Source organism: Schistocerca piceifrons, chromosome 8 (genome assembly GCF_021461385.2).
Source record: "Schistocerca piceifrons isolate TAMUIC-IGC-003096 chromosome 8, iqSchPice1.1, whole genome shotgun sequence".
NCBI classification, from domain to species: Eukaryota; Metazoa; Arthropoda; class Insecta; order Orthoptera; family Acrididae; genus Schistocerca; species Schistocerca piceifrons.
This window is the reverse complement of record NC_060145.1, coordinates 262,575,100-262,602,891: the sequence shown is the minus strand read 5'-3', so window position 1 is coordinate 262,602,891 and position 27,792 is coordinate 262,575,100. Positions and strand designations below refer to the sequence as shown.

Here is a 27,792-nt window from a genome sequence, read left to right as displayed (position 1 = left end):
ACTTGCCACTGCGGGATATCCTCACTGAGTATTTGTTTAATGGTTTGCACATCGTTCTGTACCTGACTATTTACTGCGGTACTGAACGATTCGGAATCTCTATCTGCTATTGCTGCTTGTACCTTAGAATTAATATTTTTTTCGATCTCACTCTCCTTCACTTCTAGCCATGAGTTGAATTCGGTTTCAATTTTAGTCGCTTGTTCGTTCCACTTCTGCTCTACAAGCTGTGTGGAATCTACCTCTAGCTTTTCTAACCGGTTGGCTAAGACACCTATCTCATCTACCATGTTAGTGTTTGCTACTTGCAGGTTGTTGACCTGTACAGTCAACTCCTGCACGGCCTTAGGTATCGACTCATAATTCTGTTTCATACAGGCAATCTCCTTTTTCATATGTTCTAACGATTGCACACGTTGCTGGTCCCGCTCAGCTTGCTGGCGATCTCGCTCCGCTTGCTGGCGGTCCCTCTCAGCCTGCTGGGCAAGTAAATTTTCTGTTAATTGGCGATCTCGCTCAGCTTGCTGGGCAAGAAACTTTTCCTCTAACTGGCGATCTCGCTCAGCTTGCTGGGCAAGTAAATTTTCTGCTAACTGGCGATCTCGCTCAGCTTGCTGGCGATCTCGCTCGGCTTGCTGTTGCGCAAATTTTGCCTGGTAATCCAGCACGCGCTCTAATATCGCCTGAAGTGAATATCCACCAGGCAGATTACCACTCTCTGGTTCCTGCTTTTCTGGAGGTGGTGTAATTTCTTTATCTACCTCTCCTTGAGCACTGGTGGGCGGTGGCATCACTTCCTGTGCCCCTGCCCCCACATTTTCGCATGGTATATCCTCAAAGAGAGTACTTGTACTGCTTAATGCACCCGTTTCTACATTTCCTGCACTAACTAATGGCTGTTCCTCAGTATCCATATTGCTCGGACGTTGACTACGCAATTTAACCATATTCATAAATTGCTTACTCAAACACAAAATCTGACAGTTTTGCCACTTGCACACAAAATACGTTAATTTATCTACACTACACTGCCCACTAAAAATTACTATCTACCATCAACTTTGTCCTGTCATAACACTAACATCAAACTACGCACAATATGCACACCACTAGAGATATGAGATCACTTTACTGGAGCTCAGCTTCTACAAACAGGACAACTACACTGTAGTCTTACCTTTAGCTTATCTGATCTCAGGGTTCGGCTGCCCCCGGATTACGTAGTCGTTACAGTTTCTCAGTACTATCAGGATCGTCTTCTCTGACTCGCTTGCAGTAGTACGTTTTTTCATGAAAGAGTGGTTGCACATTCATTAATACATTGCATTAATCATGATACACATACATACATTTATCACTAAATACATATATATATATACATATATAACAATAGACACTGAAAGGAAAATACATAAAAATTTTGTGGCCACTGCAAATTCGGGCCCCGCGTTTTTGGGCGACAGTTTCGCGTTTTTTATTAACGCATATACGAAAAGAGCCGCGAAATATCTGTTAGTAATGCCGTGCTTTGAATTTCTTTATCATCATTACCTTTTAACAAAGCAAAATATATATATTGAGATCTTATTGTTCTGTATCTGGCCTACAATTAAAGGAACGTTTTTTCGTGACTGTAACTCATTCTAAAAATCAACATATCTTCCCTACTTTATAGTTATTGAAAATTGAAATTACTTGGTTATGAACACTGATGTTACAGTTCGTATGATCATTCAACAACAAAATTTTGCAGTGGATTTCGTTTCTCGGTAAAACACCATTCAATACCACGACTAGCACAAGAACATGAGGTTCTTATTTAAAAAAATACGTTTTCACTATAAAGTTTGCCAGACCAGAACGGAGCACAGCAAGATTCCTATTAGATTTTGATGGTACATTAACTTATTTGTACTGTGAGTTATATACTATCAGCAGCCCGCGTCAACCTGCAACACATCATAAAATCTGCTGATCTGCACTGCAAGTCTGGAAGCTAAAAGAAATAATATTATTTTACTGTTACTTTACCGCTTCCTTGCGGTATGATAGACTATATTGGAAGTCGTTTGAATACGCCGCGGCAGCGGCTCTTTCGTTCGCCACGCAGCTCAGCACCACAGATAATATTTATATAACTGAAAAATGTCTCAACAGGATGGGATAATAGGCAAGCAAGCTTTAACAATTAATAATACAAGTTTTCATTTGCATAACTCTATTAAAATATTTAAATATTTCAATTGTTACACACCTTTATGAATTCACACGTAATGGCGTACATCTCTTAGTCTCGACAAAACAATGCTACACTAGCGTTCGCTACTACGACACAGGATATCTTACTCGCTCGACTCCCAGATGAAGAAGACAAAGAAATTGATATTCATCACGTATTATATACTAGTTACTTATTTTAATCTTTGTTCGACATTTATTGTCTGTGGCGGTTTTATTACTCGCCGACGCAGATATTCTCAAAAATAAATAATAAAAAAAATACATAATTTTATACAATAACACAATATGATACATATAATTTTCTCGTTACTACATAATATGTTGTTTTTGTTTCTTACTAGACGTTACAAACTGTTGTAAGATCTTTAAAATTGTAACTGTACATCTGGGCCATACATAGGCAATGCGTTAGGATATGTAGAATGCAAAATCTCAGGTGAATACCCAGTCTGTCAGGGAGCGGTAAAAGGTGGATGGCAAGCGAGCGTGGGAAATGCGTGTGTGCACTGCACGGCACAACGGGCTCAGTAGTAGTCAGAGTCTGGCATTGGTTTGAGCAACACCTTCTGGAGCGAAGAGGCTATCCTGGAAGACATAGCTTCACTGAGCCTCGGGTATGCCATTCCAACGCCCACACAACATGGCAAAATTCCATAGGCACTAAATGGAAAGTATTGCGACGTTAAGCTGTGGTTGTATGTGTGCTCTGTGCCTTGCCATCTTGCCGCCTGCCAACTGCCGCATCAATACTAGCAGGTTGAAACTTTTAGTACTGTATCCATATGGATCAGAGAGTGAACTCTGTTTGCTTGGTGCAATAATAATAAAATTTAACAAGAACTTTTCCATCATTTAATTATCCTCACAACTAACCTAGACAGGGTCCTTTCCAAACGTTGTGCAATCCAAGTGTCCTGAAATGAAAATTAAAAATTGTGTTAATAATAATTATTTGTAGAACTGGCTATATTAGAATGGTGTTTAAAGAAATGTTTTGTTAATGAACCAGTAAATGAATAGCGAAGGTCTAATGAAGTCGAAAGATAACTTTAGTATTGATATAGTAATGGAGTTTATTATTTTGAGACAGATTTAAAGGCATTTAAATGAGCAATAAATAAGATGAAAACAGTAGTAACTTATATACTGGAAATCTTTAATGAATAATAAATTCAGTAATCATTTTTTTTTAATACAGTGATCATAACAGTTTCAGGATCCCCCCATAATTCATTTGAATTCTGAAGTGTGCTAAATTGGTTTGACCAGGAAAAGTTAAAGTTAATATAAAAGTCAACATTTATCAGTGTTTTATCTTTATCAAAATTGACATGTTGTGTGTGGCATGAAAGTACAATTTCTGGGGTAACCTATGTCCGATTTTAACCAGATTAGTAGACAGTATAAAGTTTTGTACTAAACATTATAGTGTAGTGTTATGTACTCATGATTTTCCGTATCAGTATAGAACGTGAAACGATCAGTTCAATAGATTTTCTGGTTCTAAAATTCTACTATATTATGCAGTGTTACAACTTGTTGTTTTGCATGAATATATACCAACTTGTACGGGGTAGAAACTCAGTTAATGCCTAATTAGGATGGCGACCGTATTATTGTCATATTGGTAGCATCTTCTGGTTTGCTTTTAGTCCATGGTGACGTGTGATTGTATTTCCAACTTACTTGACGGATCATTGTTATTACAGAGTGGATGTAAGTCTGATATGCCACCATTCAGGTACACACGGTCGATATCTATGCGAAAATCCTTTCTCATAAGGTGAATGCCGCTCACTTATCATAGCACAGACTTTAACAAGTACTGTGTCAGGGATTACACAGTCCATAATGTTCTCATAGACACCTTCAAAAATTGGTAACCTTCCAGTTGCGAATTCTGTATTACTGACTCTCACATTGTTAAATTTTATGATTTTTGTTGCTTATAGTTCTTTAACTCATAGTCTTGTAAGACTATTTTTCTCTTGTATGTTTCTATCCATAATATTTAGAATCTTGTCCTCGTGCCATTCCTGTTTGAAATGACCCTCATACAAAATCCTACTGGGTAAGGCGAAGGATATGTAAGGCAGTCACGTCATTTTGATTTTTGTACATCATCGATCTGCATGTCAGAGAGAGAGCAAGTTATGTTACTGTTAAACCATCTTTGGTCTTGTTGTGGCCCAGTCATTGCCTCTGAACATCTAATACATTCTTAGTTGAAGTGTCTTGGATGATGGATGTATTTAGTAATGCTGTGTGAACTTTTGGTTGTATCTGTTAGATGAAGAAAGGAGAACAAGTATGAGTATGATGGGTACATTGAAAGCTGACTAGAATATAAATTTTGAATAATGTGATTGTTTTTGAAGAGAAGGAGTTTGTGGTAAGACTGCAGCATTGTGCAGCTACAAATGATTACTGTCAGCTAGTTAACTTATTCAAAGCGGAGAGAATGACCGCCCCACGTCACTGAGTCATGGATTTGCATATTAACTGATTAAGCTGTGTGATTTTTAGAGAAATTGTCTGTTAACTTGGTATCTTTGTTAAGTCTTTGTTCACTTTGTTGCACATAATATTATTCAGTGTTATGTGTGAAGATCACGTGAAGTTTTATTCTGTATTTTTCAATACATACTTCATTATAAAATCGTTGTCTTGACATATTATTTCATAAGAGTAATTACTCACTCTGTCCTGCTATTTATAATTATGCATTGCCACATGCAACAGTTTGAATATGTGTTTGCAGATAGAAATCTAGTTTAGCCACTGCCTGCTTGTTTGTGAATACATAGTTTTTTAAATACATAGATCTTATAGAGTGGGAGGTAAAGCTGGGCTAAATTTCATACAGAATCAAATGTAGGGGGGAGTTTACACATTGTGTTATCCAGTAAAAATTTTTAAAAATCAAGACATGCTTATCAACATCATTTCATAGATGAATTATCTCAGAAGAATGTGCATAGTTTAGTGAGGTAAACTTTTTACAGAAACCATGCTGGTTCTCAAGCAGATAGCTTCCTGTGGAAGAGAGTAATGTCACTAGCTTGGAATCAGTATGACTGAGTGATATAAAAGGGCATTCTGTGCAGTGTGCATCCATTCCTTTATACATTATAGTACACTAGTTGTATTCCAGATATCTGGGTTGTGGAAAAAAATTCAGAGGTGTACATTTCCTTGTAATGAAATGACTTAATATTACAAAGACTGTTGTATTACATTGGTAAATAAACAATAACCTGAAAAATCAGGTTTCATAGTTTCTGTGAGGGTACTCTTCAATGATGTAGAAGGGGTTGTCCAACAGAATACTCCTTAATTCAATCTTAAACTTCAGCACATTATCTATATGACATGTCATGCACTCTGATAAGATGTTGAGTACATTTGTATCCATATACATGTATCCTCTGGGGAAGTCTTTGCAGAGGTTGTGTGTGCTTCTATCGTCATATTTATGTTTTCTTTAATTTTTGAAAAAAGATAAATTTTGGTAATGTCAAAGGACATTAATGGATTCACCATATAATGTTGTGAAATAGTTGTCAAAATACCAAGTTCTATTTCATAGATCTCTCCACACTATTCTAGTATTAACATCAGGAATAATTCTTATAACTCTCTTCTCTACTACACGCATACTGTCCCTGTAAGTTGAGTTTCACAAAAAACATATTCCATAACTCATATGTGAAGGGAAGTATGCAGTATGAATTAGTTTCTTCATCTTTAAATCGCTTCTAGTAGTATTTTGTCTAATACAGATACCCTGAATTAAGGTTTTTCATTCAATCTAAGCAGAGCATTTTAAAACTAAAGTTGTGATCTAACAATAGCCTCAATAAGTTAACATTTTTACATCTAGATTTCACTGTTTCAGGTGACTATTTTTATGGCTTGTGGAATTCTGTGAGAAGTGGAGGAGAGTGTTGTACTTGGGTATGTGTACCTAAGCACACATGATGGTTTCTGGTTGGTGTTTCAATCTGGTGCCTGATTTTAGAATCGTATGGAAGAATGCACACTAGAAACCACCATAAGCAGTTTCCACTGTTCTGTACTGTTTTTGTAATTGGATGTGAGATTGCATTTTGTGTCGAATTTTTAGATGTTACCAGTTCTAGATACGTAAGTGCTGTACAAAGTGTTAAAGCTATTTGGAAGATATATTTAGTTTTTCTCTTACAGGATTTTATGATACATAAAATTATGTGTATTTTTAAAACTAGTTACGTAACGTGTAGGTGGTTAAATCATACTTGATTGGTTGTCCAGCATCTTGTCCACTGAAATGGAAGAAGGCCATCTACCATAGGACATGTGATACTTACAAATGAACTGAGTTAATATCTTGACAGTTTTCCCTGTCTTGAAAAGGAAAATTTCTGTTGATTATCAATAGCTTCTATTCTAGAATTGTTTAACTTGTAACTGGTTTTTGATAACACTTCTTCTTTATTTGGTTTTATACTGATTATTGGTGTGTTGTTCAGTAATAACATAAGACACAGAGTATTAAATAAAGCACTGACAAGATTTTCTTGATTGTAACACTTTAAGATTTGTTTCTAGGTACAAGACCATGTTGTACCTTGAAACAGTATTTCACATTTCGAAAAACCTAATTCTTCCAGGGTAATTTTTGTAATTTCAAAAAAACGTCCAGTACACTTAAAATTAATGCTATCAAATCGAAATGGAGTAAGAAAATATATTCTGTTATTGTACTAGCTAGTGGTAGAAGAGGGAAAAGTGTTCCAAGGCTCAAAATTCTCCCCTATTATACTTTAGCTATCGAGTCTTCCTGGAATTCAATGGCACCATACGTTGATTTTTCGAACATTTCGTTAGCTGGTTTTTAGTATGAGGACTGGTCAGTCTCTGCTGGTATTCAGTCACAAACACTGCATATAAACATGAATGTTTGATATAAGTGGTCCTCGGTAACAGTATTAAGTGTAGAGTGCAACTAATTACGAAAGCACACAGAAATAAGTGTGATTTGTGGACTATGGAGTGCCAACTTATTTCACAGTGATTGCATTGACCTTGCCAGCAGTATAGTTTGCTTGGTAAATAACTCAAATGAATGTATTAACTTTTGTTGTGGTGCTTTTGAAGATAAATAATATCATGAAGTATAACATCTTAGTATAGTAAAGATTGAAAATTTTTGCCAGACAGAGTAATCTTTGTGAAGTGGGAATATTTTGACAGAAAGGTATAGTGAAAGATTACATTAGAGTAGCCCAAAATATTATCAGAATCAAGATAAAATTTTCTGGAAATGATTTGACATTAAATTAAAGAAGAGGCATTACTGTGATAGTTTTGTTCTCTCATGGAGATACAATAAGGGATTTTGGCGCTATAGACTTACGCTGTACACTGCATCGAAGTTGTTGCCGCCAAGTTAGTAGGCCCTAAACATTAGCAGACTACTGTTTACAATTGCTCCTTGTTCTTAATTTCTGTTCTGCCCATGCAATAGTTCTTTTAAATAGTAATATTACAGTGCTTTCATGAACAATACATTCTCAGGAAGGCATTTTCAGATGTTTTTCTGGTGTTAAAGGCATATTTGTCCAGTAACACAAAGTATTTGAGCCCTTTAATGTAACTTTCTTTTTATTACACATTTTGAATAATCAAGCTGTGAAGTAGGTGATGTGAAAAAGCTGCTTACATAATCTGACATTTTCCTTTATACAGAATGATGAAACAGATATTCCGTCTATATCCTCCTCCTGAAAACGCTGAGATGAGAGCGTATTCTACTATGTCTGGACGATTTGCTATATTTCCTTCCTACAGCGTTCAACCAGAGCCCTCTTATACTTGTATTATAGCAAATCTAAGGTCAAACTACAGAAATAAAACCACTGCAGTAAAAATACCCAGAACAACTAAAATTCATGTATGTCGCTTGCATGAGACCACTTACCAGTGAAATGTGGTTCCTTCATACTTTAGACTACTTTCAGAACGAGTAGAACGTATGTAAATGATGCAAGATGGCATTCTTTATCAAAATACTTCCACCAGAAGCTAATGTTTGTCCATAGTGACTTGGCACACGGCTTCAAGTCAGTGATGTTTTGGCAACTCCTTTATTATACCTCAATGAGCTCTTTACTGATCAGTTATAGAGTTTGTGATCTATGGAAAGCATAGCAATAGAAGAGACACTGAATCTAGATCACGATAATTTCACGAGATTCAACTTAAATGTTGCTCACAAATAATGTTGGAAGGGTTTGTATGCTTGATCCATAGATGTTAGAACCTCGAATACTTGAAAAGTTCTCTGGACAGACGACTGTTACTGCATCCAGGTATATAAAGTATAAATAATCTACCAAGACTTGCCCTTTTACTATCACCCCTCAAAGACATCACTGATACAGAACGATTGTGAGAGGTTACTTGAGCAAATTGGAAACAAATGTTGTTGAATAATCGTATCTGCATAATTGCATCTCATCATTAATAAGTTATTGACTGTGTATTATTAATTTGGCCAAACCCAATGCAGTCATTTATCATACACTGTCCAACTGAGACATAGTCTGTTATACGGTCTCACATTGTACACAACCCTATTGATCGCATGCAGCACTGTAGATAGATCAGAAATCTTGATGTGTGACCCAGATGGTCAGCGTCCACATGTAGTAAGAAAGAGATTTTTCAGCTCAAGAACTGGTGGGGAAGCATGGTTGGATTCATACGTGGTGTGGCTACAATAGAGCGCCTGAACATAAAAATTCGATTCAAATCCAGATACAAATGTCTGCGATGGCATATTTTGCTTCTACTCTGCAATAAAATCAATACCGTCCATTTTTTCACATTACTTCGATACACATGATCTACCACACGAGTAGGAGGGGAAGCGTAATCACTCTCACTCTTTGCCTCAAAAATAAACTGTTCCATAGTGTTTGTTGCGATACATAATCCACAAGAAATGATATCTGGGTCGGCAAGAGGTCCCAATAACTTTTGCTGAGTATCACTGTTCACTCCATAGTGAATTTTCACTCTGCAGCAGATTGTGCACCGATTTGAAATTCATGGAAAATTAAAACTGTATGCCATACTGGGACTCAAACCTGGGGCCATTGCCTTTAGTGGGCAAGTGCTCTACCAACTCGTACCTGTGTACAACTCACGACCCACATTCACAGCTTAACTTTCGTCAGTAGTCATTTCCTACCTCATACAATCAAGGTACAATTCTGGCTAATTTTCGTTTTCCAATTTTTTATAAGCTCTGTGTCAGAGACACAAATGCCTCTGTAAGGACAATAGTAGTGAGTCTCTACCTTCATAGCATCTTTTATAACTATGGTCTGTGAATTGTGATCTGATAGTTGCATTTCATTTATTAGGCATTTATACCTATTGGATTCAACATTTGTGATTATAAAATCAATGACAGATTGAGTGTTCTTGCTCAGTCTGGTAAAACTCTGAACAATATTATGAAATATGAAATATTGTATATTGTAAGCAGAGTGCCAATCTCTACTTTGAATCATGTACATGAAAAAGCATTAATATTTAACTCCCTAAATAAAATTAGTTTATTCTTCCAGAGGTATGATATCACCCTTCCATGATCTGTATGAATGTATTAAAATCAGTACAATATAAGTTATGTTTTGCAGCTCAATTTTTGCACCATTGCATACCGTTTTTATTATTTTATCCATGAAAACTGCTGTAAATGAGCAGTTCATTTTATCCCTTACTATTATTAAAATTTTCTACAGAAGTCTGATATTAAATTGCAGCTATCTAAAGTTATACACTTAATTTTATTTTCTCTGATCTGATGCTCTGTTATCTTTAGAACAGTTGGTATGAGTTAAAGTTTATTTTTTATGGATTGCTTGTTCTGATCTGTTATTAAAATTGCATCTGATGAGGTTCTTATACCCATTGTACTTATCTTTCTGTTTGTTTTTCCTGACTCCTGAGCAGAAAGTCACTTAACTGAGATGGAACTGCTGTCTTCCTCTTCCTAAGTAAATAACCATTTGATGGAGCTTCTCTCCTAGCTTCTTCTTTAGGTGACGGAATATTTATTAGTGAGATCGCAACTACTTCGTAGGAGGGCATTATAGTTGGAGCTCGCTTTTCCACTGGTAGGCCAATTGGCAAATCATCTTTCTCCTTTAGAAGGGAGTGTTTTTAGTTGCCATTGTATTTCCACTTTTGGACAATTTGTGAATTGTTACTATTACTTAAATTGCTAATGTATTCTTCCTATTGTTAATGTACAAATCACTTTCCTGTATATTTTATGTGCAAGCCATGCTTGATGGAATGAGCTCTTTCAAGAAACTAACATTCAAGAAACGACATATTTGGAAACCCTTTAGCTATTTTTTTAGTTCCCAATTAGTGTTCTCAGTATCTTTGTTTACACATAATGTATGAAATGAGTCATATTGTGTAGGCATACTCGAAAGTATAAAGTTTACATTTTGAAAATTGCTTAGTCTTTCATTGTTGCTTTCACTGCCTCTACAGCATTATTATGGGGTACACACTGCATGAGCCATTCTAGACTGTAATACCAAGTCATTATCAAGTCCTCATTGATGTTGCATGTGGGCCCTCAGGTTCAGAAATGGACACTTCATTAAACGTTTACTCATAACTTCACTAACCATCACATCAATGAAATTCCATGGAGATGCATATTGCATCACTTGTCAAAACAGATGCCCTTCTTTGATACTACTTATTATTCTAGGAATGGCAATTAAGTATCAGATATAAGCTTGGCATTATCATATGCTCTTCTAGAATCAAAGTTAAGCATTTATGCCAAACACATCAAGGTTGAGCCACATTCTGTAAGAATGACAGAACATGTAGTTCTGGCAAACTGGCATAAAAGTTTCATTTACACTGGATACCCATTAAACACTGAAATGCTCTTTATCTATGTAGCACTTCTTGTGCAAAGCCTTTATCACATGATTCCTATGACTATTTCACTGCTTGAGGTGACTGTTTGACTGCTGAAGAAGCTTAATTTTCTTCTTATTTTGCATGTTTATTTCACACAGACCATATGACTCATTCTTGATATGATCAACAGTGTCATGAAAGGCTACATCTGGATTAAGGGGAACATCTTTTGGCAACACTAGAAGAAGAACAGATGTATAAAATTAGCATTACATGTCAAAGTTATTGATGCACATAAATTATTATTTATTCCTGTAAAATAAAGAAAACTCTTCCAACATAACACTTCACACAGAGGAAAACAATCAAATATGTACAAAAACAATATGTTGAAAATTCTAAATGAACCATTTTTGGCCTAATCACAACATTCACTAGCTGAATTATCTCAAATGTAAACATTTAAGTAAAGAATACATTTAGCCTATATAGTGTGTAACAGCTAATGTGGCACCAGCTGCCAGCAGCAAGGGAAAACAAGTTTAAAATCCAATTCTATCAAATAAAAGGTATCATATACTGAAACACTACATCATCTATGAAAAATCTGAAGTAACTTAATTCTACATGTATAAGAGAAACGATGAAAAAATACAAGGATCTAATACAAACACATGATACTGAAGTTCGATCGAACTGAGGCTTACAGAAGCTGTGGGAAAATATTGTGCTGTACTTAATCACAAAGCCTTGCTCCACTAACTTTTCTTTGCTCTGTTCTTCATGAACCTCACTGCATATACTAAACATAAAAGACAATGATAGTCTAAATTTAAACTACCAGCATTTATTTTTGCTAAAGCATATACCTGCATAAATTAACAACAGACTTTCCATAAGTGTTTGTGTATACTAGGTAACAGGAGTAAGCTTCTTACAAACCCTTACTTTTGTATTTCGATGAATAACACATGCTGCTGACATTTTGGCATCAAACATAAGTCGCTGACTTCACATTTATGGCGTTAGGTAAAGGTCACTGTCTAACATACATAGTCACAACACTCACTGCTGGAAAAATTGTTACTGTCTGAGGTTTGGAACGACACTAGCGCCATAAACTAATTTTTGTTTTTATTATGTTCTATTTAATTAATGAAATGTTGGTTATACCTTTAGATTCCAACCATTATCAAATAACCAAGAGATATGAGTATTCATGAAATGAATGTAAAAATAGGCAAATCTCATTGAGATCTAAGTTATACAATCTCTGGTTAGCAGCTGGTTAAGTTCTATTCTCGGAATAGCGCGACAAACGCGTTGTACAAACTCGGAATGGTGCCTAACAGGAGAATAAACTTATGATACTTTAACTGGCGATTTCTGGCCAGTTACTGAGCTTAACTGGGAATACGTTGTCAAGATGGGAGAAAAAGTGACAGGTACAGACAGCGATGACAAGATTTTGGCTGAACTGTTCATGAGAATGAGGAAGTAGAAGAAAGTGAGACGACACTGATTCCGAACTTATATCCAGATATCGCTTATCAAAAGAATCTGTACCTCACCTTTTCACTGTTTTATGTGAGAAACTGGGGCATATGGCAGACAGGCGAGACTATATCTCTGTTTTCTTAAATAATACTGTTTGTTTGCAGTGATATCCATTTGATTCCAATACTTAGTTAATTCTGTCATGTTATTTATCCAAATCAGGCCCACAGAAATGACTGTTGATCCAACAATAGTCTTGTTTATCTGGCTGTGTTACAATTGTCGCAGCAGTGGAAATCACTGTTTCGATTCATTTTGCAGACAATGCCATAACAGACTTAACAAAATCGAAAAACCACACCATTTATGTGCACTACTTGTATTAACAGTGTATTTCTGTTTTAGACAAAAGATCGATTTTTCGTGTTGCAAAACGTTTTGGTAAGACAGTAGTGTCCCAGCTTCACTCACTCAATAGCACAAAATATAGTTCCACTCTGTATTCTTTTGGGAATGCCCCTTCTTGTAAAGTGTCAGAAGCTTGAAAATATGGTTCAGAGCAACAACATTGTTTCCATCTGCCATTATTCACTGAAGCCTTTGAAATATTTATGTTTACCCAGGTTAAGTTTAGCACAGTTAGTTTAACAGGGAAGTCAGCATTTTTCTTTTTTTAAAAAAGAAAGTTAATGTTTCCCTCACTATAGAACATAGCTGTTGTGGTTCTCAGTTATTAGTATTAGACACATAAGTCCAATCATATTTATCATAAAATAGTACTGTATATGTATGTTAAATAAAATGTAAATATCTGTGACTAGGGCCTCTCGCCGGGCAGACAGTTCGCTGGGTGCAAGTCTTTCGATTTGACGCCACTTCGGCGACTTTTGCGTCTATGGTGATGAAATGATGGTGATTAGGACAACACAACACCCAGTCCCTCAGTGGAGAAAATCTCCGACCCAGCCGGGAATCGAATCTGGGCCCTTAGGACTGACATTCAGCTACCGGGAGCGGACATATGTATGTTATAAGACCAGAATAGGAATCTCGTTATTGAAGCTGCATAATTGTAGCATGTAAAAGGAGTGCCTGGAATGCTATGTTTTTAACTTCCTTGAACATCAGGTTATTTTCAGTGTCCTCCATCATGTTAAATTGCATATACTTGAATGTAACTTAAATCAAAATAGCTTGTACTTGTATGGAGTACCATTTTTCTTACATTGGTGGCTTATTATGGTTGCTTAATATAACAAAAAATTTGATAATACACTAATGTCATGAGTTCACTCAGCAACAGCTACAGCAGGGAATATTGTTCACTCATATCTCCCACTGGGATAACAATTTTCCATCTTTTAGTGCATGCTTCAGAGCAACAAAATTGTACACCACCTAGTATTATTCCCATAAACACCAGAATTATTTGATTTTACTCAAACTAAGTTTAGAACAGTAGAATTAACAGGAAAGTCTGCGTTTTTAGAATTCTATGGCTGATAGCTGTTGTATTCGACAGTTATCAGTATTATCCACATAACCTCGTTCATATTTATCATAAAGTACCTGTTGTCTTTGTGTTAAAAGGACATACATACTTGTTCAACTAACAAGAATCTTGAGTTATTCGATCTACATAATTATAACAGTGGAAGAAGTGGCTGGCAAGTTATGTTTTTAGATTTCTCTTAAAAAACTGTATCATATCATTCTTTTCTTTCTTTCTTTCAGCAATAACTCTGTTCCATCAGTAATCCAGCTACTACAGACACTCAAATATTTTGCCTCTGCTGATTTCCATCTGTCCATTGGAGACTTCGTTAGTTTTGGCAGGGGGCAGTCAGTAGGATTATTAAAAGGTTGTGTATGAGACTGGACAACATGCCCAAGACATGATTTTTTTACTTTCAGTTCTCTGATTTAACTAAAGGAAAATAAATTAACAAATGTGTATGGATTAATAAATTTTTATTCTGAAATCAGTTGTTTTAATTTCTATTTTCAGGTCATAATCCTGAGCTTTATGCTCTTTTTTCAGCCAATACAATTCTTCCTCCCTTCTCCAGTTCCTTCAAGCTACTTTTGAAGCAGCACCATCTGCAACTCAGCTTTCCTTTCACATATGAAAACATGAATTTTTATTCTGAAAACAAAACAGACAGTTCTAAAATAAAATGACTGTAGGAAAAAGAAGAACATAATGAATCCATCTCTCCTCCAGTTACTTCACATTAACTCCCACATTAGAGATGATTGCACAAGCCTAGATTATGTATGAAATAATTACAGTGAGATACAATAACAACAGCCTCCAGTTTGATATGTGCCATAGGTACTTTTCTATCCCATTATTATAAAAAAGAAAATGGTTGCTTATTGTGAATGTTGGCATCTTATTCTTCATATTCATGCTCAATTTAATTAATAATCTCCACCTCACAGAAACATGATTTACATATGTCCAAGATCTGCAAAAGTGGATGCAGAAACAGTGTTCAATAATTCAGCAATGGTATTTTCTGTAGAACACCCAATGCTGCCATAATAAATTAATCATTCTAAGACATAAATACAACAGCAAGCTAACCAGTAACAACTCTCAGAATTTTCAGTCGAATCAGTCTTAATGATGTCTGTGTTGTCATAGTTTGTTGGAGAGACTGAAAAAACCAATTATTTCACAAAGCAGACCGCCTCTCACATTTGCTTCTGTATTATGTGCCTACTTACAATTCACTGTCTACCATCTGTTGGAATACTATCTTGTGTACAAATTTTTCATCTCAGTCCAAATGACTGTGGCGCCTTTCTGCTGACAACTTTATCAATTAATCATGTATTTCATTGTAAACAATTTGGAACTTACATCTCACATTTGGGACGCCACCAGTCTGTGCCTCTGCTACCTTTTCTGGGCATAATATTTATGTGCTTACTTATTTAACAAAAAAGACACATACATCTGTTCTAGCTGCTCTGTCGATCTATGAGAAGTTGTTTCTGAATGGAAACTTTTGCACTAATTTTCTCACACATTATTCGGAAATCTAGAAAGATCTCTTATGGGTCAAACAACAAATACCTGATCATTTAACTAATTTCAAAATAGATCGTTATGTTGCTGTAAATATAAGTTCCCTACCAATTTAGTTAAATATTTTGCACTAATATTTCATTGAATGAGACTCCAGCAGTTTTCGTGGCTGATATTACATTTTTGAACTCACAGTACATTCCAACCTCAAAGTATCCTGGAGTGTATACCTTTGCAATCTGGAATGCTCTTCATTCATGTTTGATATGCTGTTTTTGCAGGCAACGACTTAGTAAATATGCAGTGACGTATGCGAAAATACCCAGAGTGCTCTTCACTTGTTCCCAACTTAAATGGTCATGAATGCTATTTCAGGAATAATTATCTGGAGAATAAAACAGCACTGTACAGTTATTCCTCAGTTAGCTAACCCTGCATTTATGCTAAGATAGTACAACTGGCCCTGGTTCGGTTACATGAGCTACAACTTATTCATGAAGAAATACTCTGGAATATGCGTGCAACTGCAACTTATTCTGCTGAAAGCAGCACAATATAATTGCATATTTCTTGCAAGACAAACATATATTTCTGTTGTTGCCTCTGTTTATTATGATAGGCACTTTCTTCGACATGTAACAATTTTGTACAGAGCATGATGATTCGAACATTCTTACACGTCCCTCGACTTTTTAATATGAGCACGAGTATTTTTGTAAATATAAATACTTCTGCTTCAAAAGTGAACGTGCAGAAGATTCTTGCTATTTTTGGTTTAGATGCAGCAGTATCGTGGGACCAGTTTTCTCTGTGTTCATAAACAGTTTTATTGCTTTAATGTTTTGTCACCGTGTCTGTGTGGTTTCCATTCAGCTATAGTTGTGTTGGCTTATTTGGTAAGTTAAACAATGTAATTATTGCATTCTCTACAAGTTTCCTAAGATCCACATTCACTGTTTTGACTGGAAGTGTAGTGAAAAAACACCATCTTGTTAAGTATATGTACAACATACAGCCTCTTTCTGCAAAAGATCAGGCCTACTTTTTACTAATCATTTTTTTGTTCATTGAAGTAAACGATTTTCTTCATTAAATATCTGCAGTCTACAAAAGTATCATAAATAAACTATCCTGTAATGTACTGTTTCATACGTTTTCAGGTCTGTAGGGAAATAAACAAAGGCAAATGTGCTGCCATTTTTAGTAAGTGCCGATTTTTATGACCCTACAAACGCTCCCTATAGTAAAAACTATGCTACAAATGGACATACACGATTGTATTCCAACTCCTCCGATACTATATTAGAAGTGTAGCTTTTTGTCCGCTTACAATGCTACTATCACAGTGTACAACAAATCTGAGCAGGGTAGTGGAAGCTCTGTATCACCTATGACCAGGTTGTAGCCATAACCATACATACAGTCACGACACTCTATGGTGAGAAAGTTGTTACCATTTGCCAGCTGGAGTGATACTAACGCAAAATGTGGTAAGAAAGCAGACAGGCACATGCATCGTAAGGACAATGTTAATTTGTAATTACTTGCAGTTTACTTAATGGAATAGTTATATTCCTGCATTCCATGCGTTATTAAATTACCAAGAGTCATGAATTATCGTGAAATACATGTAAAAAAAGCCGAATCACAGTGATTCAAAGACATTAGCTACGACTTATTCCTGAAAAAAAAACTTTCTAATATGTGTATATTTGCAGCTTATTCTGCTGAAAGCAAGGGAATATAAACACTTATTTCATGCATGAAAGTGTAAATTTCTGTTGTTGTCTGTTGTTATTATCGCAGGGACCTTCCTTCACATGTAAAAATGTTTTATGGACTCTAATGATTCGCACAGTCTTACATTTGACTCGACTTCCTAATAGTTAAATATTTTTGTAAAACAGTTACTTTTGCTTCAGAACCGAATGTGTTGAAGATTCCTGCCGTTTGTGTCTCACATTTAGCAATCATTATAGAACTGGCTTTTTCTGTGTTGGGAAACAGTTTTATTGCTTTTGACCATTTGTTATCACATCTGTGTGGTTTTCCCTTAAGCTACAGTTGTGATGGCTTACTTGGTACGTTAAATAATGTAGGTATTACATTCCATACAGGTTTCCTACATTTCACATTCACTGATTTGTCTGAATGTGTTGTGAAGAAAACTCTGCTTTGTTAGGTAGATATACGAGTCCTTTCTGCAAAAGGTCAGGTCTTCTGATGTTTACTAGCATTTTTTTGTTGTGAAATAAAAACGACATTATTCAGCAAATGTCTGCAGTAAATGTCACTTGCAAGAAAATCGTAAATACAATTTCATGTAACGTGCCACTTCGTACCTCCCAGGGTCATTAGAAAATTTAATGATGACAAATGTGGCGTCATTTTTTAGTTATTATCGATTTTTATGGCACTACATACACACCACATTCTAAAAACTACGTTACAAATAAATATGAACGTTGGTATTCGCATTCATCCGATAACGTAAGCAGAAGTGCTGCTTATTGGCCGCTTGGGGCGCTGCTATCACTGTCGGTAACAAAAATGAGACCGTGTGTTGCGATTGTAATGTGTGCTCATAAAGCTGGGTGCACATACGCCACAAAAGTATGCCACAAATAAGTGGCATACTGTAGTTGCTTGTGTGATTTCGAGTGTTTCGTGGCGCAACTTAAGAGAAGCAATTTTTGTCACGCCACAAAAAGTTCAAATAGCTTGTACTTTGTTGCGCCACTTTCCTTCCACCACTACTCCGTGGCGGCAGTAGTTCGAACCACAGTGATAGCTGCCTCAGTTGTCGTGGAGTATTTGATGCTATAACCAATTCGATTCAGTGTCTCTTCATTTTATTTGTGAAAAACGTGCAAACTGTGGTCGGCAGGAGCACTTTGGCAGCTGCTGTAACTACAAAAACAGCAGCCTATGTTTGAAATTCTGCAGCACTGTGATCGTGTGCGCTTGTGTGTGTGTGTGTGTGTGTGTGTGTGTGTGTGCGTGCGCCTGTGTGTGTGTGTGTGTGTGTGTGTGTGTGTGTGTGTGTGTGTGTGTAGAGGGATGGGGTGGGATATTTGCAAACTAATGTCGTATACCACAATCTTAAAAGATTTTTGGATGAATAAATAAATAAACTTAATATATATAGCCAAAGAAGCGAGTTGTATAAACTTCGTGATTTGTGAGACCAAGCATTGTCTACATTGTGGATTGTATACGCTACAGGCAATAGCTCCCGAGTGTAATGTTGCGTCTGTTAAACTAAAAATTAGTTGTTCGAAACGCTTGTGTCAACGAATGTAATAATACTCTAAAATCTGGAAGAGTGGCATGATATTTACATGCCTCCTGTTGTTGAGCTGGTCAGACAATATCTTCGTTTACGAGTATTTTTCCTTTTATAATTTTTTTTCTGGTCCCTGATTTATCCGTGCGCGAAATCTATTCTCGGATCTTACATTTGAGCTTCGTCTCCCTTGTATTTAACTTTTGTCAAAGATCCAGTGCCATAGCCTGCGCTATAACATTCATGCGGCAAATGTTTTCAATTGATGCCGTACTGAAAGCTGTGCAACTACAAAGAATTTGTGGCGTCCTAATTGAACGGTAGCTCACGATGCCGCTAAAGAAAGCCACAATTCGTGGCGCCATATTAGTTGCGTGTGTGAACCCGGCTTTAGGACTAACATGCCTTGGATGCCTGACATGCATAGTCTTTACGTTAAAACTCTTTGATCGGATATAAACAACGTAGCCAAATTTGAAAGCTGGCGCAGCAGACGCAGAAACTGAAAGGGGCAATTATTGACAATGCTAAACGAACCCCGGAAGGAAATGGGTGAGGTTGGTGCGGAACTTGGTATTGAAGATCAGAGTAAATCTCCGGTCTTCTTACAAGAAGATTACGACCTGGGGAATACTAACGTGGTGCGATCGGAAGGCTATGCGACCATGTTCATTGATCCAGATGTTATAGAATTTTTTCTCAGAGCTGACTCAATAAAGGATAGCGCGGAAGAAGTTAAAACTAGTATTTCAAAACGTATTGATTATTTGTTGCAGGTTGTGAAATCTAAGATTCAAGTGAGTGCCGTGTAGTTTTAACTTTGCATTACTTTTAAGTATGAAGCCAGCTTATTAATGGTCCCTGTTCTTAGAGCATTGCTTAAATTATCTATAAAATGAACATTATTGTATAGTTGTGTGGGTTGGTGTCATAATTGACACTTTATCCGCAGGGCGAAAAGAATATATCCGTCCATGAACTTCTAGATAAGAGGGACGACATGTATACTATGTCAGCGGAAATACTTGTTAAATGTGGCTCATTGCAGAAGTATGAAGAAATCAGGAACATAGTTGTAGAGAAATTGGGAGGAACTGTCTTCGTCAGCGAACCCAGACATTATCATACGCACAGGTGTTTGCAGGACGCGAGGTTAGTAAACCTGCTTGATATAGTTATCATATCAGTTGAGCTTGTAATACCTTGTCGAATGTCGTGCACAGTTTGTGTTGATACATTTTTAACTGGATCGAACAGTTTGCATTAAACTATGCCAATGTAGCCCTAGTTGTAAAGTCAGTTGTTTTCGATAAGTAGCAGTATGTTCAACATTTTTATATTCGTATTTAATTATTTTGTGTTGAACTTTGCACAGTAGTTATTACTTTTATCCCTTGCCCGCCCTTTCAGCCTCAGGTGCCTTGCTGCTGCTGCTACTATTTCAGCTATAAAATAACTTGACACAGTATCGTAAACGGCCATGGTGAATTTGTATAGTTAACATAAAATTGTTTTTTTTTGGGGGGGGGGGGGGGGAGGGAGGAGATGCTGTCAACTGTTTTGTGTGTACCAGTCTTTTATTTTGACGCGTCTTTCATGTGTAGAAAAGTACTTAATGTGCCCAAAAGGGCGTAGGCCTAGTTGCGTTCGGCTTTTTAAATAGTTTCGGGGTTGTAGTTCCATTCTCAACCAGTTCACTCATGTTTAGATCAGTCAAGCCGCAACCTGTCATTACTGCTTATAGTGATGCCACATTGCAGCTTGACTGATCTGAACAAAGGGCGTTTTGATAATTTGGTCGTACCCTGAAACTAACTGCAGAGAAGTATAAATATAGTATGGATTTGGAACTATTTTCATTCTTCCAAAACATTGATAGTCACGAAGCTTCCAGCAATGATGTCAAATTATACATTAACAACCAGAAACAGCCACTGCAGGCTCCTTGTGCGAATTTTGTCTAGTACTAATCCACTCATCAATTTTCGGACTTCTAGAGCAACTTATACATATTATGATAGAAATAGCTGCTTTGAAGAAGTCACTGCCCCGTGTCTTGTATAGGGTGAACGATGTAAGATGGACGACGAAAATATTTGTAAGACTTGACATGAAATTGGCCCTTGTTCATGAATAGGCTGAAACTGCATATTAAACATCCCCACCCCCCTCTCCAAAATCTTGGTTATGGTGACACTGATCTGTCGTACAGCCTGAGGTCTAAGTTGCGTTGTAAGGCAACAGTTTGCTTGTTAATTTGCTAACTCAATAAATGTGAATGCAGAAAACCTGGTTGTGGTAATAAATTGGTGGGTTGTGATGTCTAATGTTTGTCTGTGCTAAATTGAAAATTGCAAGTGGGGGAGGGGGTACAAATGTAACTTTTTGTTAGTGAACAGAAATGCTCATCATAGAAAATGCTGGATACTATGGTTTCCATGTATTAATTGGTTGCTGTTACATGTCTGCATCTGCACACTTGCATGCTTAATCCTGAGTAATTGACTGTATTGTGAGAGAGAGAGAGAGAGAGAGAGAGAGAGAGAGAGAGAGAGAGAGAGAGAGAGAGACAAAGGAGCAGAAAATGAAACTCTGAATAAAATGGTGCATGTTCTTCCTCAAGGATTACATGATTTAAAATTCATAGAAAATTTGTATAGAACTGTTGGTGCAAGAGTTAAACTGTAAATGTTTTGGCAAAACCTCCAGTGAAGTCTGCAATGTGAAACTTAGTAACAGAATGGCCCAGAACAGGCTGTAGTGAATAAAAACCAATATGTCCATTAAGAAAGGTCAATCCTGTATTATTCATATTGCAAATATTTTCTGGAGGCCACTTTTACTTTGCTCACACCATGCGACTCGGCTGCTCTTCCAATTTAATGCAAAGCAGTTACATTACACAGATCTCCATCAGCTGTCTATAGGCAGTCAAGATCTGTTTAATACAATTAATGATATTTACATCCTTTAGTTGAAATGTTCTGATAAATTTTAGGAGTGGGAATGAAGCATTCTTACTTAATTTTACAGTCTGTAAGTATTAAATATCCTGCATGATTTCTACAGGCAAGCTGTTAAAGATAGTTACACCAGCATAAACCTATTCTGAAGATGAATAGTCTATATGCAGATTATTTATAATTCTGGTCTTCTGAGTATAAAGTCTTCACATCATCCTGAACTCACTCTTAAGAATGAAAAATATCATTAAGTATTGTGTGTATGGGTTCATAAATGTAAGACACCGTTGGTTCCTGGAGGGACTGCTTACATATTGCAGGTCAACATAATGAGGAATTTCTAACTGCAAAACAGGCAGAACTGAGCTTCTTTGGTTAACTAGTACATATAATGATACCACTTCGGTTTATTATCCATCGGGATGCCAAGGAACTTCAACATCGAACCTCATCAAATTTATCTCCACTGATTTGTATGTCTGGTACGTGTAGATCGTTTTGTTTGCTTTTCCATAGTAAAATATATGGTAAAGTAAACCTCAAAATTGTTTGCCTTGAGCCTGTGTAAGACTGTTCCAGCATTCTTCTGTCTGGCATGGACATTTTTGAGCCGTTTTTCAGATACTGTATTTGTCAGAAACAAGATTTTCTGAGGAATTCTTAAATGTACCAAGTAAATAATTTATGTAGGCCAAAAGAGGAACAAATGAAACAGCAAACCATACCTTGTGGAACACAATTTGTAATGTTTTATCACTCAAAATTTTTATTCTTGCTACATAATTTCAGTGTGATCCTCTGCCTTCTGTTAAGATAATTCTCAAATTAGTACTAGAGAAATGGCTGTAACATCGTACCATTTGCTTCACTAGAATTTGATTTTATGATGTACTCAAAGACCTTAGCAAAGTCATGCAAATTGCTAACACATTGAGTTTCCTTGTTTTGTTATAATAGAGTTAGACAGTATATACTGCCTTTTCAGTTGAAAGACCTTTATAGATACCAAACTCATCAGAAACTATGTAGCAAGCTACCTTCTCACAAATGTTTGAGTACACAGGAAGGAAGGAAGGAGATGGGTCTACAATTGTCACTTGCTTGTCTCCACTGTTACAAATCGGTGTTACTGCTGTGTAAAAGTTGGGAAATACACCTTGAATCATAAAATGGTCATAGAAGTACCTCAAGGAGTGTTACCAATTAACTCAGTTTTGATAGTGTGATTGGAATAGTCTTAGCTAGCTTTTAATGGTATAATTATTTTTATGGTGTGACAAGTGACACTCTCAGTAAGCTGTATGGACTGTCTTCAGCTCGTCCACAAATAAGATGTTTAAAATATCTTGTGAAAGCCACCCTGAGAAATGAAAATGAATGATGCATGGGTTGACAGGGGATGAAGTTGGAGGGAAGAGGTAACTGTAAATAAAGACAAAGTGGATAGTAAAGAATAAATATGGTGGGCTCTGTGGTTGGATGAAATAGGTAAGGTTTCTTTGCATCAACTCATACATAACAGTGGTTTGTGAAGACAAATACGCAAAACTTTCACAGCCACTTTAAATGTGGACAGTTGATTTGTTTCAGAATGAAAAGTAATCTGAGGCAAACTAACACCATTTTCATTTCCAATTTTTATGGCCAGTTCAGCTAAATTTGTATATATTGTACACCTTTTAAGACCTTCAGTGTACCTCTTTCTTACAGTTCCAAACTATTGAGACATTAGATGTTCTAAATCTGCAGAATCATTTTAAGTGTATGTAGTCTGGTTTTAGATGGGTGTTCTAAAAGTTCGTTGCTCCTGGATTGCATTATTTTCTTTCTTCACAAATTTCATGGTAAATTCACTTTTGGCATCTGGTGAATTGACACAGTGGTAATACACTGGTCTTACATTTTGGAAGTATGTTTTTCTTCACTGTTTGGGTTAAGGCTTTGTTTCCCATAGACTGCAAGTCAAATACCAGGATTTCCTATTCCAAGCATCCTCATTTTGAGATAGTTCTCTGTATCTGATATTGATTCCTTCAGCCACATCTGGGTGGTTTTCTGCTGAAGTACTTACAGAACTTTGATTTGATCTTTCAACCAAACTCTAGAAAAAGGAACAGACATCTTCCATTGCAGCAGGCTTACTATCATTGTCAGCAACTGAACATATACGCAACATTGCCCTAAAGACTCCTACACTGCAGGCACTGGCAGTAGTTGCATTCATAATCAACCTGGATATATCAAGGTAATATCTTAATGAAATAATGTGGAACTTCCACAGTGCAATCTTGACAAAACAGAATATATGTACGAAATTACCTAAAGTTTCCTTCCAGTAAATGTTCAGATTCTTTTTTTAGAATGAATGACACAGCAGATCATTTTGTTGCTGTTGACAAGTTATTTAAACTCCAAAAGATCTTTGGGATCAGCAGAATTCATAAATTTGTTCTTCGTATCTGGTTGATTTCCTTGCAAGTCAGTCACTTATTTTGTCTTAGTCTTTAGCACAATTAAAATATAACTGTCATCTGGTTGACATACTTCTCCAGTATTTTAGACAATAATAAAGCTAACATAATGACGTGTAATGTAATGGAAAGATAAACTTACCAAGTGGCAGCAGGGAACCCGCATACAAAAATGTTTAACTTTTACAAGCTTTCAGAGCTGGTGGCTCTTTCCAGCAGAAAAGTTGGAGGGGAAGGAAGAAGGGTGAAGGAAAAGGACTAGAGGTGTAGGAAAAAGAGTACAGTTCGGAAGTCAGCCAGAATTCCAGGTCAGGGGAGACTTACTGCACAGTCATTGTTGGGGGACTGCACTAGTCTAGATTTGAAAACCTGAGATCTTGAAGATGGAAGACAGGGTAATATGCAAGACAGATTACTAGTAAAACATCATGCACGACATAAGTGAAAAGCTAAGTGCATTGTATGTAACGAAGGTGGGAGACGGAAGGTGAAAAATAGACAGTTCAGAAAATGAGATGCGGAAAGCTAAAGTGAAATTAAGAATGTAGTAGTTACTATGAAGAAATGCTGAGACAGAAGGAATTAACATACATTAAGGTGAAACAGATACTAAGGTCATGACTCTTGTTGTAGAGGATATTGTGTATTGCCATTATGAGCCCTCTGCCTATGCCCATTCATCCTAACTGATGACTGGGTGGTACTCAGCCAATGTAAAAGGCCGAAAAGTGTTTAAATGACAGCTGGTGTATGAAATGTTGTTTCACAGGTGGCTCTCCGTTTGATAGTATCTGCTTTGGCAGTTACAGGGCTGGTATAGGTGGTGGTAGGAGGGTACATAGGGCAAGTCATGTAGTGAGGATGATCACAGGGGTAGGAGGCATAGGGTAGGGAGATGGGTGCAAAGGAACACAGGGTCTCTAAAGGATATTGTGAGATTAGGAGGAATCGCTCCAGAAAAAAACTTCAGAGCACACTACTAGTCACTCAGTATGGTCCTGGTCTTGAATGTGTTAGCCACCTACTTCAACAAGGCCATGATCTCTTAAAACCATACCCTGAATTGAGATCCATTCTGTCTGATGTTTTGCCCACCACACCTAGAGTAGCTTTCCATCACCCTCCCCGTTGATGCAATATCCTCGCAAGCTGCTGTGCTCCTCTTGCACCAATCTCCTTATCTTTATGGCTCCTGCCCCTGTGACCATCCCACTGTAAGGCCTGCCCTATTCACCTGCGTACCACCACCTACACCAGCCCTGTAACTAACAAAACATACTATTAAAAGGAGAGCCACCTATGGAATATACCAGCATGTCCTGTTATCTAAACACTGTTCGGCCTTTTACATCAGCATGACTACCATCCAGTTACGTCAGGAGAAATAACTGTGGGCAGAGGGTGTGTACCGGCAACACACAATATCCTGTTGCCAAGCATGCTCTGACGTGACAGTTGCGACCTCGGTGCCTGTTTCACCACACAAGCCATCTTGATTCTTCCCCCAGATACCAGTTTCTCACAACTCCACAGGTGAAACCAGTGCTACATGTCCTTGGTTCTTGCAACCCAACTGACCTTAATTTATGTTCATTCTTTCTTCACTCCATTTTAGTTTTTTACATCTTTCATTTTGTGCCCTTCTCTTTTTCACCATCCTCTCCTCACACCTCTGTTACATACAATGCATTTAGCTTCATTCTTATGATATGGTACACTATGTATTAGCAGTAATCCTTGTCTTGCATATTATCCTACCTTCCACCTTTAAGCTCTCAGGTTTTCAAATCTCGTTAAGTGCAGTCCACAGCAAACAGTCTTCCCTTCTCAACCTATCCGGTAAGTCTCCCCAGACCCCAAGCTCTGGGTGACTTTCCTGAACTGTACCCCTTTTGCTAGACCGCTCCAGCCCTCTTCCTTCCCCTCAGTCTTCTGCTGGAGGGAGCCACCACAGGCTCCGAAAGCTTGTGTAGATTAAACCTTCCTGTGTGTGTGTGTGTGTGTGTGTGTGTGTGTGTGTGTGTGTGTGTGTGTTCTCCTGCTGCTGTTTGCTGTGTAGATTTTTGTATCTATTCAATTAAATTATATTGTCAAAAACTATTTTTGTTGTTATATGAAGTCTCTCTCTCTCTCTCTCTCTCTCTCTCTCTCTCTCTCTCTCTCTCTCTCTCTCTCTCTCTCTCTCTCTCTGCCGTGACTGTTAGAAGTAACTGTATTTTAATAATTTATTGTTTGTTAAAATCATAAGTGTTTTGTTTTTATTTCAAAGTTCTGAATAAAAGGCACTAAAGATCCTGGTATAGTGGCCTAAACATAACAATCTTAGAACAAAGGCAGTTAAATGAAATTGGATTTTCTTTGGTCTTCGCTTTCACTGAACTTCCACATTCATCTCTCTTCTATCTAATGTTGTCTTTCTTTTATTTTACCAGCAGCACTCTCTAAACACGACAGAGGATATGAGTCAGTAAGTGGAGATATTGTTGTTACTGCTGTTGTCACTGGCAGCAGTTCAATAGTTGTAGCATAAAATTTCTTTGATACATGCAAAACTTCATGGTTAAACTTTAATAGTGCATACAAAATTTAGTAAGCATTTGAACATTTCTGTTAAAGGATGAAAGTGTTACGTATGGCTATGTCATGTGCTCGGAGTAAGGCAATGGAATTGGCATCCGTATTACAAAAGCCTCTTGGCCCTGCATTATTTGTACTAGAACTGGAAAGCAGTGAGAAGCCACCTCCCCAACTGGAAGACAACTTCATATCAGCCTTATCAATGCGAACACATTCTTCTAGTCGTATTGTGACTAGCCGTGTAAAGGTTGTGTTTGAGCTTATGAAGGTTAAACCTGAGAAACCATCTCAGACACAAAGTTAGAAATCATTTTTTGTACATTTCAGTACAGTGTAGAAAGTGCAATAGTCATGCCAAAAAAATTGAATTTTGTGTTAGTTTACAATCACCAGGAATCAGGTTTTGGATGTAGTAAAAAGGTTTATTTTACTCACTTACTATTGTTATTGCTTGATATGTTATCATTTAATATTGTTTCATGTATTTTATTTCCTGTGCTACACTCCAATTGTAAAATTGATATTGTATTTACATAGTTATGTTCATTTTTATTGTTAAAGTTTATAAGACTGATTAGGGTTAATGTATACACTGCAATCCTTCAGAAGTTTTTGTGAATTAAAAAAAAGCTATCTTACCTAAATTGTCATGTATTCCCTCACTTCTCTTAAACTGCCAGTTCCCATGTTTCACAATCAGTAAAGAAAGATAATACATTCCAAATAAGATCCAAGAACGGCATCAAAAGGTTTTGTGGACAAAATGTCCACAGG

General features: G+C 36.8%; 2 protein-coding genes across 2 annotated transcripts in view; one reads left to right on the top strand and one right to left on the bottom strand.

Annotated features, from left to right (window-relative positions):
- The window catches only part of LOC124712256 (uncharacterized abhydrolase domain-containing protein DDB_G0269086-like), a 57,589-nt gene extending 56,675 nt beyond the window's left edge, over nucleotides 1–914 (bottom strand). The window contains exon 1 of the mRNA XM_047242550.1: nucleotides 152–914. Coding sequence (XP_047098506.1) covers nucleotides 152–914 — 763 coding nt within the window. The remainder of the gene's footprint in view (nucleotides 1–151) is intronic.
- Nucleotides 915–19,462: 18,548 nt separating this feature from the next.
- LOC124711798 (interleukin-1 receptor-associated kinase 1-binding protein 1 homolog) lies at nucleotides 19,463–27,508 on the top strand. The gene is made up of 3 exons (XM_047242020.1): nucleotides 19,463–19,804; nucleotides 19,960–20,159; nucleotides 27,058–27,508. Exons 1-3 carry the CDS (start codon nucleotides 19,532–19,534, stop codon nucleotides 27,320–27,322), a joined length of 738 nt encoding a protein of 245 aa, XP_047097976.1. The 5' UTR covers nucleotides 19,463–19,531; the 3' UTR covers nucleotides 27,323–27,508.
- Nucleotides 27,509–27,792: the final 284 nt, after the last annotated feature.